Source organism: Carcharhinus amblyrhynchos, chromosome 4 (genome assembly GCF_965287045.1).
Source record: "Carcharhinus amblyrhynchos chromosome 4, sCarAmb.v2.hapA, whole genome shotgun sequence".
Lineage (NCBI taxonomy): Eukaryota > Metazoa > Chordata > Chondrichthyes > Carcharhiniformes > Carcharhinidae > Carcharhinus > Carcharhinus amblyrhynchos.
This window is the reverse complement of record NC_137327.1, coordinates 28,496,892-28,513,728: the sequence shown is the minus strand read 5'-3', so window position 1 is coordinate 28,513,728 and position 16,837 is coordinate 28,496,892. Positions and strand designations below refer to the sequence as shown.

At 41.6% G+C, this 16,837-nt stretch overlaps 1 protein-coding gene across 1 annotated transcript in view; it reads left to right on the top strand.

The window, feature by feature from the left end:
• The first annotated feature begins 5,128 nt into the window (after positions 1-5,128).
• Positions 5,129-16,837, top strand: part of tdrd12 (tudor domain containing 12) — a 110,388-nt gene continuing 98,679 nt past the window's right edge. Inside the window, exons 1-3 of the mRNA XM_080187222.1 lie at positions 5,129-5,152; positions 14,114-14,278; positions 15,589-15,725. Coding sequence (XP_080043348.1) covers positions 5,129-5,152; positions 14,114-14,278; positions 15,589-15,725 — 326 coding nt within the window. The remainder of the gene's footprint in view (positions 5,153-14,113; positions 14,279-15,588; positions 15,726-16,837) is intronic.

The window sequence follows — 16,837 nt, the reverse complement described above, 5'->3', positions numbered from 1 at the left end:
CCCCCCCCCCCCATCCCCCCCCCCCCCCATCTCCATCCCCCCCCCCCATCCCCATCCCCCCCCCATCTCCATCCCCCCCCCCATCCCCATCAGGGATTCAAAGTACCGTGGTTTACTTCAGCAGTCAGCAGATTCCGGTCCCTCGCATCCAGGCCAACGCCTCGAAGGTCTGCTGGAACATCCTAGAACAACGCAGGCGCGCCCACAGCGGCAGTTGGGTTGCTGGGAGGAGTGGCTGAGTCTGGTGAAGGTGCCATTGGGCTGAGTGAGTCTCAATGGATGGAGTGAAGATATGGGTTTAAACATGGGACCCTATTGAGGGGGAAAAAAAACCCAAACAAGGTCTGTAATGTAAAATGACCGGTTTCACCTCCTCTCCTCTCCTGGGTTTAGTTTAGTTGCAAGAACTCTCACAAGGCCAGGTGAGTTTAATTGTCCCAGTTTTCTCCAGTGGTGGCTGACTGGGTATAGGCCTCAGGGGTGGGGGAGGCGGAAAACGCAATTTAGTTTGTGTTTGACAAAACGGGCACATTATTTCAAAGATACCAGAAACAGAGAATGCTGGAAGTACCTAATTTATTTCAACCCGTTTGTAATGTGTTTGGTTTAAAAAAAGAGAAACTCCTTTATTAGTCTTTGCTTTGGGTGAGGTTCTTAAAATCTGTCTCATCCTCTGTCTGGCTCTCTGTCTTCCGATATTCATGACAAGTCCACTGACTCCCTTGGACTATATTTCCTATTACTCTGTTTCCTGTAAGGATTCAATTGCATTCTCCCAGTTTCTCCATCTGTTATATCTGTTCTGATGATGCAATTTTCCACAAGAGCACTTCCGTTTTCCTCAACTGAGGGTTAGATTATTCCCTCTTCAGAATCCTGGCTCAGCCTTATTTCATTTACAACACCTCATCCTCTTCATACAGCACCTGCCCATTCAGTTGCAGGTTTTTTTTATTTAAGGAATGAGGACTTTGCTGGCTAGATGAGCATTTATTGCCCTGGAAAAGATGCTTTGAACAGTTGTAGTCCATGTTGTGTAGGTACACCCACAGTGGTGTTGGAGTTGCAGGATTTTGACCCAGTAATGTGTAACACCCGCTCCTTTTCTTCATCCCTCCTCACTGTCTAAGGCCCCAAACACTCCTTCTAGGTGAAGCAGTGATTTATTGGTACTTCTTTCAACCTAGTCTGTTGTATTTGATTCTCACAAAGTGGTGTCCTCTACATTTGGCAGGTGAAATGCAGACTGAGTAAGCACTTTGTAGAACGCCTCTACCTCCTGGTTGCTTGCCATTTGAATTCACACCTTGCTCTCATAAGCGTTTCTGTTCTCAGCCAGTTACAATGTTCCAGTGAAGCCCAACATAGGCATGAGGAACAGAACTTCATCATGCAATTAGACACATCACAACCTTCTGAACTCATTGAGTTGAGCAACTTTGGACTATAAACTCTTTCCTCTGTTTTGTATCTTTTTCCCCGGTACCAGTCTGTATCTTGTTCTCATGTTTTGCTTTCAGCAGCAATGATTTTTAATCTGCTATTTTGCTTCCAGACATTGCTCATCTTTATTCTGCTATTAACACCTGCTTTTGACCAGTGTTTTTTTTCCTTTATTATTACTCTTGATTTGATTTATTATTGTCACGTATGTTAACATATAGTGAAAAGTATTGTTTCTTGAGCGCTACACAGACAAAGCATATTTTTCATACAGAAGGAGATGAGAGTGCAGAATGTGGTGTTACAGTCATAGCTACAGTGTAGAGAATTTAATGCAAAGTAAGTCCATTCAAAAGTCTGATAGCAGCAGGAAAGAAGCTATTCTTGAGTTGGTTGGTACATGAGCTCAGACTTTTGTATCTTTTTCCTGACGGAAGAAGGTGAAGAGATAATATCCAGGGTGTGTGGGGTCCTTAATAATGCTGGCTGCTTTGCCGAGGCAGTAGGAAGTGTAGACAGAGTTAGTGGATGGAAGGCTGCTTTGTGTGATGGAATGGGCTACGTTCACGACCTTTTGTAGTTCCTTGCGGTCTTGGGCAAAGCAGGAGCCGTACCAAGCTGTGATACAACCAGAAAGAATGCTTTCTATGGTTCATCTGTAAAAGTTGAGAGCCATAGCTGATATGCCAAATCTCCTTAGTCTTCCGAAAAAGTAGTAGGCTTTCTTAACAATAGTGTCGGCATTGGGGCGGGGGGGGTGGTGGTTGACTAAGTTTTTAACAAGTCTCACTCCTTATCCTTCCCTCAAAGTCCTGCATGCTTTTCCACCTTCAGGTGCTTATCCAACTCACTTTTGAAAATCATGATTCCGCCCTTTATTCCAATGCATTCAAGATCATAACCACTCACTGCAAAAATAAGTTTCTTTTTATGTTATCTTTGATTTTTTTTTGCCAGTCACCTTAAATCTGTGACCTCTAGTTAGTTCCCAAACCTCCAGCCAGTGGAAACAGTTTCTCTGTATAGACTCTGTCTAGACACCTCATGATTTTGAACATCTCTATCAAATTTCCACTTGGCCTTCTATGCGCAAAAAAAAACAACCCAAGCTTCTCAAATCTGTCCGTGTAGCTGAAGTCCCTCATCCTTGTAATTGTCTTCCATTTCATTTTTTTTCTTATTTATTCATGGGATACGGGTGTTGCTGGCAAGGCCAGCTCCTAACGTGGTTTCCTATACTCCCATGTTGAACAAGGGTTTTTCCCCTTATTTGATAGTAGAGTGAGGGATATGCGGAGCAATGAGGTCATAGATTATGGAGAAAATGCAGTGCTGCTGCTCATGGACCACAACATCTCATGGATGCCCAGTTTTGAACAGCCAAATATGTTCTGAATTAATGAAGCACAGTGGAAGCGCTACAAAACATGACAGTGTGAAGATGGAAATTCTTTTCCAAAAGGATTGTGTGATGGTCATTCCTGCTATGGAAGATGTCATCCATGCAAAAGTGGAAATTTGTCTCCATAAGGACATGTTAGCAGTCATTTCTACCAGTATTGTCATCGGCAGGTACATTTACAAAAGGCAGATGAATGAGAATGAATTCAAGTAGTCTGTTGGTTCTCTCGTTACTTGCTGCATGCCCACTCTGGAAGACTTGTCCTTCAGGACTGGGTCAGCTCAAGGTGACTCACTAACAATTATAGAAAGGATATTATTCAACTAGAAAGAGTGGAGAAAAAATTTACTAGGATGCTACCGGGACTTGATGGATTGAGTTATAAGGAGAGGCTGAATAGACTGGGATTTTTTTTTTCTGGAGTGTAGGAGGCTGAAGGGTGATCTTATAATGAGGGCATAGACAAGGTAGATAGTCAATATCTTTTCCCAAAGATAGAGGAGTCTAAAACTAGAGGACATAGGTTTAAGGTGAGAGGGGAGAGATACAGAAGAGTCCAGAGGGGCAATTTTTTCACACCGAGGGTGATGAGTGTCTGGAATAAGCTGCCAGAGGTAGTAGTAGAGGCAGGTACAATTTTATCTTTTAAAAAGCATTTAGATAATTACATGGATACAATGGGTATAGAGGGATATGGGTCAAATGCGGGCAATTGGGATTAGCTTAAGGATTTTTTTAAAAAAAGGCAGCATGGACAAGTTGAGCCGAAGGGCCTGTTGCCATGCTGTAAACCTCTATGACTCTTTGTTGCTTCTGAGCCACTCTTGGAGATTGTCATTGAATTTTCCGTCCAGTGTCCCTTATCCTTAGTTTCTTCCAAGTGGGCCGCAACATGGGAGAGTACTGATTCATCAACTGAGGGAATACTTGTAGCTGGTAATCAGCAGAACATTTCCTTGCCTACATTTGCCCTAATGCTATGAAACTTCATTGACACCAAAGTTGATGTTGAGGACTCTTCAACCTATTGCCTCCTAACTGTATACCACTGTGCCACCACTTCCAGTGGTTCTATCTTGCCAGTGGCATGGTGATGGAGGAGTCTGGGATATTGTATGACTACCACAGAAACAGATTAGACTGTTACTTGACTAGGTTGTGACAACTCTCAAAGTTTTGGAACAAGTCCGTAGATGTTAGTGAGGAGAACTTTGCAGGGTTGACTGGACAGGCTGTGCCATTTCCATTTCCATTTCCATTTCAATGCCACGTTGTCTATTTTTATTATTCTTTGAATTTTCCATAGCACTTTAACAAAACTGAATGATGTGCTAGGCAATTTTAGTGGACAGTTCAGAGTCAGTCACGTTACTGTTAGTTTTGAGTGGGCCACACCTGGCAAGGATAGCAGATTTTCTTCCCTGAGGCACGTTAGTGAAGCAGGTAATCAAATTGTCTCAGTATTAATGATCATGAAACTATCTTTTTAGTCCAGATTTATTTATTAATTGAATGTATTGGACCCCAATGATATGATTTAAGCTCATGCCTTTGGTGCAATAGTCTGGTTCTTTGGATTACTAGTTCAAAACATTGTGTCAGTCAGTGGATCATGATTCTATGATCCTTCTAAACAAGGGATGTTATAGCCAGAAAATTATAGTTTCAAAATGACTTCTGACTTGTATCTTACTGCTTTGGTAATATAAACATTTTGTTGACTTTAGCTGCCCTGCATTGATTAATAATGCCCCTTCCAACTTTATCCTGAGCTATTTAAAATCAATTCATGAAGTACATGTATTGCCAGTTCTTCATACTAGCGTGCAACACCCTACACTTGAGTATTTAATTGCCAATATTTGCCTACAAACACAGTTTTTCAGTCAAGGAATTTTGAAGGTGGAATGGGGGAAAGAAGTGTAGCAGTATTGCCAGCTGGAAACCAAACTGAAGACTGCTATGTTAAGTCAATGTTGGGAGGGTGATAGAGAAATGCCTGTAGCGCCAATGAAATTGATGTAAAGTTGAATTGACCAATTGTGATCTACATGTTTGGCAGGTCCAATGTTGTAAGTAGATAGTTTACTCAAGTTCAATAAAATATCTCCATTCATAGACGCAGCTGTATGTGGTTTCTTGTTTGCTTTGCTGAATTACATTTCTAAAGTTTTAAGAAGTAAAATGATTGCAATGAACAAATGTGAAACATTTTCTTTGCTTTCAAACCAGGGCAACATTTTTTCCTTAAAGAAGCGTTTGAAGTTGTGCAGTATTTCACAAATGATTGAGATTTTCATTATAAAGGTACGTAACCATAATTATTTTGTACATCACTTATATATCTCCTTTTATAAAAGAATTTGTTAATTTGATCAGACTGACGTTCTGTTTAATGTTTAGAAGTTAATTTCTGTTTACTTTATGTTGCATACTCCACCAAATTCCACTTTCTCTTGAAATTTGAAATCAACTTCACAATGATCCTAAGAAAATTATGGATGGAGTAAAGCTATTTGCTCTGTCCTAGTTTATCCCTCTTGAATGATCTCCAGTCCTGACTGAGATGACTGGGTAGTCATGATGTGGAGATGCCGGCATTGGACTGGGGTAAACACAGTAAGAAGTCTGACAACACCAGGTTTAAGTCCAACCGATTTATTTGATAGTAAACTCTCAAGCTTTCGAGGTTTCCCTCTTTGTCAGGTGAATGAAGAGTTCTGGCCTCAGACAGAGCATATAACCGCACAGACAGTTTACAGATTACTGATTAGAATGTGAATCTTTACACCTAACCTGCTATTCAAGCCTTAAAGTGGCTAACAATGTGAGTGGAAGGAGCACTGTGCACAGGTTAAAGAGATGTGTATTGTCTTTGTCTGAGGCCAGAACTCTTCATTCACCTGACGAAGAGGGAAACCTCGAAAGCATGTGAGTTTACTATCAAATAAATCGGTTGGACTTAAACCTGGTGTTATCAGACTTCTTACTGAGATGACTGGGACAGAATTACTCTTAAATTTAGTTCATTGTTTATGCTTTAAAATATAACTTTTAGCTCTAGGAATTAAATTTGTAACTGTAGATCAATTAGGAGCCTTGCTGAGTTGCTGTAATGCATCTTGCAGATGGTACACACTGTTGCCATTCTGCGTCAGTAGTGGAGGGAGGTGATGTTGGAGGTGGTGGATGGGTGCCAATCGAGCAGGTTGCTTTGTCTTGAATGGTGTCAAGTATCTTAAGTGTTCGGCTGCACTTACCCAGGCAAGTGGAGAGTGTTCTATCACACTCTGACTTGTGCCTTTATAAATGGTCGAAACACTTTAGGGAGTCAGGAGGTGAGTTTACTAGTGCAGAATTCCCACCCTACAACATACTTGTTAGCCACAGTATTATTAAATCTAGTCCAGTTTCGTTTCTGGTAAAAGGTAACCCCCAAAAATTTAATCGTGGGAGATTCAACAATGGTAATGCCTTTGAATGTCATGGAGAATTGGTTAGATTCTCTTTTTTTGGAAATTGTCATTACCAGGCACTTATGTTGCCAGCCACTTATCAACTCAAACCTGAATGTTGTCTAGGTCTTGCTCCATATAGGCATGAACTGCTTCAGTATGTGGGGAGTCGCAAATGATGATAAACATTGTGCAATCATCAGCCAACATTATCAATTCTGACCTTACGATGGAGAGAAGGTAATTGCAAAGCAACTGAAGATAGTTGGGCCTAGGACGCTACCCTGAGGAACTCCTGCAGTGCTATTCTAGGAAATTGACCTCCAATAACCACAATCATCTTTGTGCTAGATCTGCCGCCAATGAGTGTTTGCCCTGATTCCCATTGACTCCAGTTTTGCTAGAGCTCCTTGATGCCACAGTGGTTAGCACTGCTGTCTCACAGCACCAGGGACCCGGGTTCAATTCCGGCCTTGGGTCACTGTGTGTGTGTGTGTTTGCACATTCTCCCTGTGTCTGGTCTGCATGGGTTTCCTCCCACAATCCAGAGATGTGTGGGTTAGCTGGATCGGCCATGCTAAATTGACCCTAGCGTCAGTGGATTAACAGGGTAAATATGTGGAATTGCAGGAGTAGGGCCTGTGTGGGATTGTGATTGGTGCAGACTCGATAGGCCAAATGGCCACCTCCTGCACTTATAGATATGTGACAAAATGTGTCGGCAAAGAGAACCCAATGATCTCCCCTTGGCACTCAATAGATTGGCTATTGCAGAAACTCCATAGTCAACATCCTCAACGTTGCCATTGACCAGAAGTAGAATTGGATCAGTCATATAAATAGTCTGGCTACAGTAGCATGTCAGAGACTAGGAACTCCCCTTGAGATTCCCCAAAGCCTGCCCACTGTCAACTGCAATCACTCTCATTTCATCTAACTTCAAGCTGGAAGCAGTTTTGTAAACATGGGGTTACTTCATGAGCCCATGGAGTCTAGAGAAAGGATCCTAAAACTCCATTAGCAATAAAAATTACATATATTGATTGGAGTATCAAAGAGTAGGTTTGAAGGCAAAATACTTTGTTTGCATTTCTGTTTGAAACTTCCCAATGCAGAGATAATGTTTCAAGGTGCAACTTTCGATAGAAGGTTCTTTTGTTTGTGAGTCGTTTATCTGTGAATGTTTGCTGACAAAAGGAAGCAGTCAGTTTGGGAACAACTGGATGCAGCTTTGCCTCGCTGGAGATTGCATCTCACCGGATTGAGGGAGCCATCAGGAGATGATAGTCAATTATGATAGTCAGTTCATGCAGAGAAAATACTAACTTCGTTGTTCACCGTACGGAAGATAGGTGGTATTTGAACTCTGTTTGGCTGTTGAAGGAGAAAAGCAGCTACACAATTTTGCTCTAGCTTGCAGCTGGTTGAAGAAATCTACAACCTTGTTACAGGAAACAGCAGAATTAACTTGAAAGTTGTGAGGAAATCATTTGGGTCTCTGATGACAACCAGAACAAAGAGCAGAGGCATTCATAGTCATATAAGCAGCAAGATGGCATAGTGGTTGGCATTGCTGCCTTCTAGCACCAGGGACCCGGGTTTCATTCCAGCTTTGAGTGACTATATGGAGTTTGCACTTTCTCCCTGTGCCTATATGGGTTTCCTCCACGTAATCCAGTTTCCTCCCCCAGTCCAAAGGTGTGTAGATTTGGTGGATTAGCCATGGTAAATACATGGGGTTATGGGATTGGGTGGTTTGTGAGGGGGAGGGGATGGTGGGGTGGTAAGATTATCTTTTGGAGAGTTGATGCAGACTTGATGGCTGAATGGCCTCCTTCTGTATTTGAGGACATCCTAAAGTGTTTCTCCTGCTGCAGCTGTGTTGCAAATCGAACACCTGTTTTGAGAATTTGCTGTCAGGCAAATGAAGAACATCTCCCACCCAGTGGAGCTGGTTTAGGGTGATTAGCACCCAAGAGGATGCTGTTTTTGGGCTATTTTTCTTGACACTGGATTTGGAGGAACTTGTGAAGGCACTGCTAGTGCCTCCTCCAGTGTTTTGAGGTACCCGTTATTGGTTGTTCAATTCTCCAAGCATGTAGATGTGCGGGCATCAGTGCTGTCAAGTAAACTGTGGTCTTAGTCCTGGGTTTGAGGTCTGATCCACATTAAACTGAAGGCTACACATGGATATGATGAAGAATTTTGTTATCTCCCTGATTCCATCTAGCGGAGTCATCCAGAAGATGGATCAGGATCTTGCCATTGCTCTTAATCAAATTGAGCTATGGGAGCTGGTTGGAAGAGGACCTCAGTTTTCTGGATGTTTAATCAAAGACCCATTTTCTCATGTACTATAGAGGAGGAGTTGACAGTCCTATGTTATGTATGTTGGTGCATGCCCCTTTAAGTGAATGGGTCAGGTGACCCAGAACCCTGGGTGGAGCTTGCCTAGCCAGTCTTCTGTTGATTGTGTTAGAGGACAGATGTGTAATAAATGGTTCCAGTTAGTTTACTCCCACCTCGTGGTCTTTTATTCGTCTCTATATCAGACCTCATACATAATAACATGGAGCTCGGTTTCTGAGTGAGCACAGAAATGCAATTTGCATGCTGGAGCTCAGTGATTCAGGCTAGAGTGGTTTGGGGTTTGGATTGAAAGTGCATAGATTCTACAGTTTCCTATCTGTTCTGTAGATTATCACCACATGTGGTGGTTAGATGCAGTATTTTGATGAGGAAGATGGAGAAGGGGTTGTGCAATGATGCAACCCTTGTTTGACAGCAGACTTGCCTATGATGTTCTGCTGCTGAAGATTACTGCTTGCTTATCACTGTGCATTACATGGAGAATGGTGACAAATTTCTCAGGGCAGCCAAATTTGAGGAGGATATTCCATAAACCACTATGGTTGGCAAAATCAAAGGCTATTGTGAGAACCGTTTGGCCCATATACAGTAGTTGGTGCTGCTCTTTGTTTTTCTTGAATTGCTATGCAGTGAAGATCATGTCTGTGGTGTTTCTTGATGGGCAAAAGCTGCATTGGTCCGCTGGAGGATCCTTATAATGGTCTTTCCTGTGGAAAACAGCAGGGAGACTTCACGGTATTTAAAACAGTCGGAGCTGTCTGTCGTCTTGAGTATAATCATGATCACAGCATCTCTGTGGCCCACTGGCAGTTACTGCTCTTCCCAGATGAGGTATATGAGAGAGTGCAGTGTGCCAAGAGAGTATCTCTGACATGAATTTTGGCAGGGATTTCAGCTGGTGCAGAGGTCTTATTGTTTTGAAGTGATCAAATAGTTTTGTTTCAACTTCACTCAGGATTGTGATAATTCGGATTGATTATTGAGGAGTGAGGTTGAGGACGTGCAAGTTGAAAACAGGGTCTCAGTTGAGAAGTTCTTCAACATGTTTTCTCCAGCAAACACTGACTGCCTCCTTGTCCTCGATGTGCTCCCCTCTATGCTTGTCCCAAAGCAGGATAAGCCTTTGAGTACATCCTGCTACCCCATTTAGGGTAGGTAAACAAGGCAATTACTTATCCCATGGAGGATTGCTGATGCTGGACTAGTTAATTTTTGGTGGAGCTCACTGTGTAGTGGCATTATTCCTCTTTTGAAAGACACTTCCAGAAAAAGGTGTACCTGCCTTCTCCTGCATGTTCACCATTCTACATTGGCATTGCAAATTCAAGAAAAACAAAAAGCACCCATCACAATGTTGGGAGTGTACTATAGACCTCCGAACAGCCTGCAGGAGACAGAGAAGCAATTGTCTAGTCAGATACGGAAAAGATGTGAAAAAAGCAGGGTAGTTGTGGTGGGTGACTTTAACTTCCCCTATATTGACTGGGAATCCGTTACAGCCAGGGGCTTGGATGGAGAGCAATTTGTTCAAAGTGTCCAGGAGGGCTTTTTGATACAGTATGTTGACAATCCAATTAGGGAGGGGGCCTTACTAAACTTGGTATTGGGCACTGCTCCAGGCCAGGTGATTGATGTTTCAGTGGGGGAACATTTTGGGCTTAATGACCACAATGCCATAAGATTTCAGGTTGTCATGGGTAAGGACAAGAGTGGCCCTCGGGTGAGGTTGCTTAATTGGGCGAGGGCCAATTAAGAACATAAGAACATAAGAACATAAGAAATAGGAGCAGGAGTAGGCCATCTGGCCCTTCGAGCCTGCCCCGCCATTCAATAAGATCATGGCTGATCTGTCGTGGCTCAGTTCCACTTTCCCGCCCTCTCCCCATAACCCTTAATCCCCTCTCTTATCAAAAACCCATCAACCCGCTTCTTAAAAATATTTAGCGAGGCAGCCTCCACCACTTCAACGGGCAGAGAATTCCAGAGATTCACCACCCTTTGAGTGAAGAAGTTCCTCCTCAACTCCGTTCTGAACCGCCCCCCCTTTATCTTGAGGCTGTGCCCCCTAGTCCTACTGTCTTTTTTGAGCGGGAAGAGTCTTTCCACCTCTATCCTATCCATCCCATTCATCATCCAAGTTAGACAGGAACTGGGATATCTGGATTGGGAGCAACTGTTTGAGGACAAATCCACAATGGGCTTATGGGAGGCTTTTAAGGCCAGTTGATTGAAGTGCAGGACAGGCATGTCCCTGTAAAAATGAAAGATCGAAATGGCAGGATTGGGAACCATGGGTGACAAGTGAAAATGTAAGCTTTTTCAAAAGGAAAAAGAAAGCATAAGTTAAGTCTAGATATCTAAAAATTATTGAAGCCCTTGAGGAGTCAAGTGAAAGTAGGAAGGAACTTAAACATGGAATTAGGAGGGCTAAAAGGGGCCATGAAATGTCTTTAACAAACAGGGTCAAGGAGAATCCCAAGGCTTTTTATGCATATATTAGAAGCAAGAGAAAGAGTAGACCCGCTGAAGGACAATGGAGGGAAGTTATGCATAGAACCACAGGAAATGGATACAATAATGAGTACTTTATATCAATATTCACCAAGGAGAAGGACATGACAGATGTTGGTCAGGGATAGGTGTGAGAATGTTGTAGAGACTGTCAAGGAGGAAGTGTTGAGCATCTTAAATTATGGTAAGAAAGACAGATTTCCAGGGCCAGATGGGATCTATCCTAGGTTACTGCAGGAGGCAAAGGAAGAAATAAGTTATTGTGCAGTGCTTTCCTTTATTCTTTATACATTGAACCAACATTGATTCTCTAGCTTGGTGGTAATAGTGCAGAAGGGCTGGTCCGGGGCAGTATCTAGCAGGTGAAGCTACAACACAAGACTACATGCATGCCAGATACCGTGAGCAACATATGATAGAGCTAAGCCATCCTGCAGATCAGATCTAAACCTGGCAATCATCCCACTTCCAAGAGATGGGATGGACGAGGAGGATGAATGTGACATGGTATAAGTTACAATACAGGCAGAATTTTGGATGAACTTGAGTTTATGGGGAGTGGAAGCTAAGAGGCTGTTCAAGAATGGCTTGGGATACGAGTCTAAGCAGAGGATCAGTCTTGTGCTAAAAACAGTGCAAGAATACAAATCCATTTTATTTCAGCAATTGGAACGGGATACTGTACTTCATCTGGTGATCTGGTCCGATAGCATATTTGGTCATGGCATTTTCTTAATAGTATTCTATTTTTCCCATGTATGTTATTGTTTTGATAAATTTGTTGATTGCTGCATTACATTAAAACTATTAGGACCTTTTTGTGGTTTTACACACTTGTAGATTGTATGTTTGCTTGCTTTTTTTTTCCTACATTTGTCTGTGTCAAATTTAACCTGCCATGTGTCTGCCATTTCTGATTGAACTGCCCCTTGTTTGATTGCAAATTTTACTCCTTTTTGAGTTGGGAGTTTTTGAATCCAATTCATTTATCTGCATTAGAAACAGTAGTGATCACCAAACTGAGCATCTTAGTCAAGATTCAGTCACACTGACAATTCCAGCAAGTGTTTCTTCTCTTTGGCCAATTTTAATAATCTATTGCCAGGACTTAATTGAAACCTTACACCTTTTGAGTGTAGGTATTAGCCTTTCATGTGGAACTTAATGCTTTTTGGAAGTTTAGGTACACTTGTCGTTCTCTAAAAATGATCGTGGACATGATGGACACTACCTCGGGAGTAATCCCTTGATTGAGCAATTTAAGTGTTAAACAATGTGCTCTGCACATTGGTCTCTAGCCCCTTTTCGTAATTTTAAAATTTATTTATTAGTGTCATAAGTAGGCTTACATTAGAATGAAGTTACTGTGGAAATCCTGTAGTCCCCATACTCCAGTGCCTGTTCAGGTACACTGAGGGAGAATTTAATATGGGCTATGCACCTAACCAGCATGAAGGAAACCCATGCAGACGTGGGGAGAACGTGCAGATTCTGCACAGTGACCCAAGCCAGGAATCAAACCCTGGCCACTGGCGATGTGAGGCAGCAGAGCTAACCACTGCCACCATGCCACCCTCTTAATAACTTGTCCCAGAGCTGCAACACGCTTTGGTATTTTATACTTTTCACGGTGAATATCATTTGACTGATCTGATGCTAAACTTTCCAGCTGCTATTTGTTTTAATTGCAATACGTATGTAGAACGGAACTAGCAGAGGGTGGGGGTCTCCATGCGTCTTCTACCCTTGGCTTTTATAGGTTGAAAAGGTCACAGGTTTGTCAAAGGAGGCTTGATGACTTGCTGCAGTACATCTTGTAAGTAGTTCACACTGCTGCCATTGTGCCCTGGTGCTGTAGTGAGTGAATGTGTAAGATGATAGATGGAGTGTCGATCAAACAGAGTGCTTTATTCTGGATGGTGTCAAGCTTCTTGAGTGTTGTTGGAGTTTGTACATCCAAGCAAGTCAGGAGTTTTCCACCATACTCCAAACTTGTCTGTTGTAAAACAGGCTTTGGGGAGTTATGTGAAGTACTCACCACAACATTCCCAATCTCTGTCCTGCTTCTGTAGCTGTATTGATATGGCTGGTCCAATTCAGTTTTTGGCCTGTAATGTTATGAACCCTGCTGATATTCAGTGCAAAACCATCCCAAATCCCAAAATGTAAACTTGGAACACTAGTTCTTAACTAGTTTTGCAACTTGGAAAAAAATGTGAAAAATGGACACTCCGTGAGGAGAGGGATCAGTCTTGTTGTAAATTATTCAAATTACAAAATATTTAATGAACTTTGAAACACAAAACAAAGACAACAGTAAAGAACAACTTCACAATTAACTACAGTAATGGTTATGCAGACAGTATGCTAAAATTCTAAATCTATCTACTTTCCTAAACTCAGAGAATACACCTTCCTCAAAACAAAACCCCGAGCTATTAACACTGAACCAAACCCAGCAAATAATTACTACAGTGAACCCGTAGCTTTCTTTTTGGAACTTTTTTCTAGTTTAGGGTAGCACTTATGGGGTCTGACACACAGAAATGTTTGCTTTCTTGCTGCACAAAAGCTTGATTTTTTTTCTGAGATGACTCTGCTTTGCAACTGGGTGCAGCTATGATCTAGGTTCTTAGACTTCTCATCTCCACTTTACTTAACAAATGTATGTTTCACCCTGGTACAATGCTAATCTGCATCTCAAGTCCTTAGTGCAGCTACAATTCCTGTTTTTTTTAAATCCAATTCTTTAATTTTCATTTTGTTCCAACTTTCTAACAGTGATAAACCCTGAGGCATTGATGGTGGAGAATTCAGTGATGGTAATGGCATTGAACATCAAGGGGGGGGGTGGTTAGTAAGATTATCTCTCATTGGAGACAGTCATTGCCTGGCATTTGTATGGGACTAATACAACTTTGCATGTGCTTAGGTGAAAGACCCTGGCTGTTTCTGGGGGCGAATAACAAATGGATTCAGTGATTTGGTTGAAAATGCTAATCAGTATCAAAGATTGGAGGAAAAGATGAATCAACTCTACCACCGAAGCCATGAAGATTTGGAAGAAATTAAGCTTCCTGTTCTAGAACAAGGACAGGTAATTAGTTTTTATACTCTGCCTAATAACATTTATAAGCAAGAAACTGATACCTTAATTTACATAGCAGATCTTCTGCTGCCAATGGAAATAAATTGGAGCCTCTGTCATCACTATCCATATCTGCACGTTACAACATGCATGTTTCCACTGCAACATGAACTCCTTAGGGGCTGATTGGTTCAGCTGGCTGGTGTGAATCAGTTGGTGTCCCATTCCAGCTGGCATGGAGTCAAGATGTGCCTCGTTGCCCTACCCATGATGGAGATCACAGTGCTGTGGATTAGACCTGCCTTCGGGCAGAGATCTCAAGATGAGAAGAAATCTTCTGCTGCATGATCTATGCTGATTGTTCAGTGCACTTCTGAAGGGATGTTGCAATGCCAGAAAAGATGTTAAGCTGAGGCTTGCTGCTCAGATTTACGTTAAAGACCCCATGGTGTTTTTTAAAGAGCAAAGTTCTCATGATATTCTAGTCAGAATTGTGAATTTACCAACACCACTAAAACTGATTGCCCAGTTATTCCTTTTATTTACTGTTTGTAGAGCCTTGCAGCTTGTGGCCTTGCCTGCCATGTTTGACTATATGGTAATGACCAATGTTTAGAAGGCCATTTATTTGTTGATAAGCACTTCGGGAATTAAACTTTATTAATTAGTCACAAATAGGCTTACATTAGCATTTCAACAAAGTTATGTGAAAATCCTCTAGTCGCTGCACTCCAGTGTTTGTTTGGGTACACTGAGGGTGAATTTAACATGGCCAATGTACCTAACCAGCACATCTTTCAGACTGTGGGAGGAAACCGGAGCACCCGGAGGAAACACAAACTGACACGGGGAGAACATGTAGACTCTGCACAGCCAGTGATCCAAGCTGGGAATCAAACCTGAGTCCCTGGTGCTGTGAGACACTGGTGCTAACCACTGTGCCACTACACCACCCAAATACCAGAGGATATAGGGGAGGTAAATGATGCAATGTGGATCCAAAATCTTTCTTTACTTTTCAAAGGAACCTTTTACACTTGTATACATTCTAACCAACTATTTAAGAAAGTCTTTTGGAAAGAATTCCCTTATGTCCAATGCTGCCTTTTGTCTCTTCTCAGCGAGCAAATTATGAGAACTGAGGTGAAGCCTCATCCATTGGTAATGGTGTTTAAAATTTGTAGGAATAAGTAAAGCTTCAGTATCATAATTTTAGCCCTAATGAATTTAAGCTTGAATACATAGCTACTAGAGTAATCCATACAAAAAGTGGAGCTTGTATCTCCTAATTGGCAATGACTTTTTGTCTTTTGTTGCAGATATGTGCTATTTACTGCCATGAACTACAGTGCTGGTGCAGAGCAATACTAGAATCCCTTGTATCAAGTGGAAGTAGTTATCTTGCAGAGTGTTTCCTAGTTGACTACGCAAAGCACATTCTCGTGAAAGCAAAAGAGTGAGCATTAACTATGCACAATTTGCTTGAACTGTTGAGAGTTTTTAAATCAATCTATTAAACTAATGATCTAGTAATAAAACATTCTAATTTTTAAAAATAATTTTGGTATTCATCAAGGTGAAACTTATTACTGTTGGGAATTAGAGCGAGCACTCCCTGATTTATTTGGGAGACTTTCAAAGGGAAAGCAGTCTGTGCCAGTGAGCCCATGTATTTTGTTGGTGTCAGGATATTAACTGTCATCCATGATGAAGTTATGGATGGCAAGAATCCAGTTCTGAGTGTGCAAACATTCTGGGGAAAAATGTGGGTGGTGATTGTGATACTTTGGTGAGATGAATCTCTACATTTACCAACTTTCTTATGCTGCTTGAGGGATTGAATGGCGTTTGAATCCACAGCAGTATTGGGTCCTACGATAGGCCTACTGAAGGAGTTCATGGTCAAAGCTTGTTTTTGAGGGCTTAATGGCAGGTTAGAAGGATTGCTCAGTATTTATAATGAGTAGGTATTAAAGTCAAGGGCTCGATACAGAAAATCAGATGAAAGGTTGCAAAGTTCTACTTTGGGGGTTATAAAACATAACATAACCAACCAATTCCCCCCCTCACATAAAAATCATCCAAGTAACTACCATTGACTGGTATTTTGTTCAATTCAAAATAACATTGATATCTGCTGAACCGTCAACACTGATTTCTTTATAGCCTTTTACCCATGAGATGAAGCAAAATAATTTTGTGTTGTACATGATTAAAGTTTAACATGGAACAAAAGTAGTTTTAAAGCAATAGAATCTTGTGACTTTTCTGGTAGATAATTTGCCTGAAGGCTTTGAGTTATTATCAATGGTGTTGTGTGGGAATAATCAGCCTTATTTTTCTTCATGTCCATTACTAATTAGGAATTTGAAATATGTATCATTAATTTCTCTTTATATGACTGCTAAAATCATTGCAAGAGTTTTTTGCAGTTAACATATGGATCCTTTTCAAATTTGCACATTCAGATTATTACCTACTGAAGTTAGTTTGAAACATTGAAAAGAAGTAGGCCCAGATCTTCCAGTCTCTGGATATTCGGCAAATGGATGTACCCCAGAAGATATG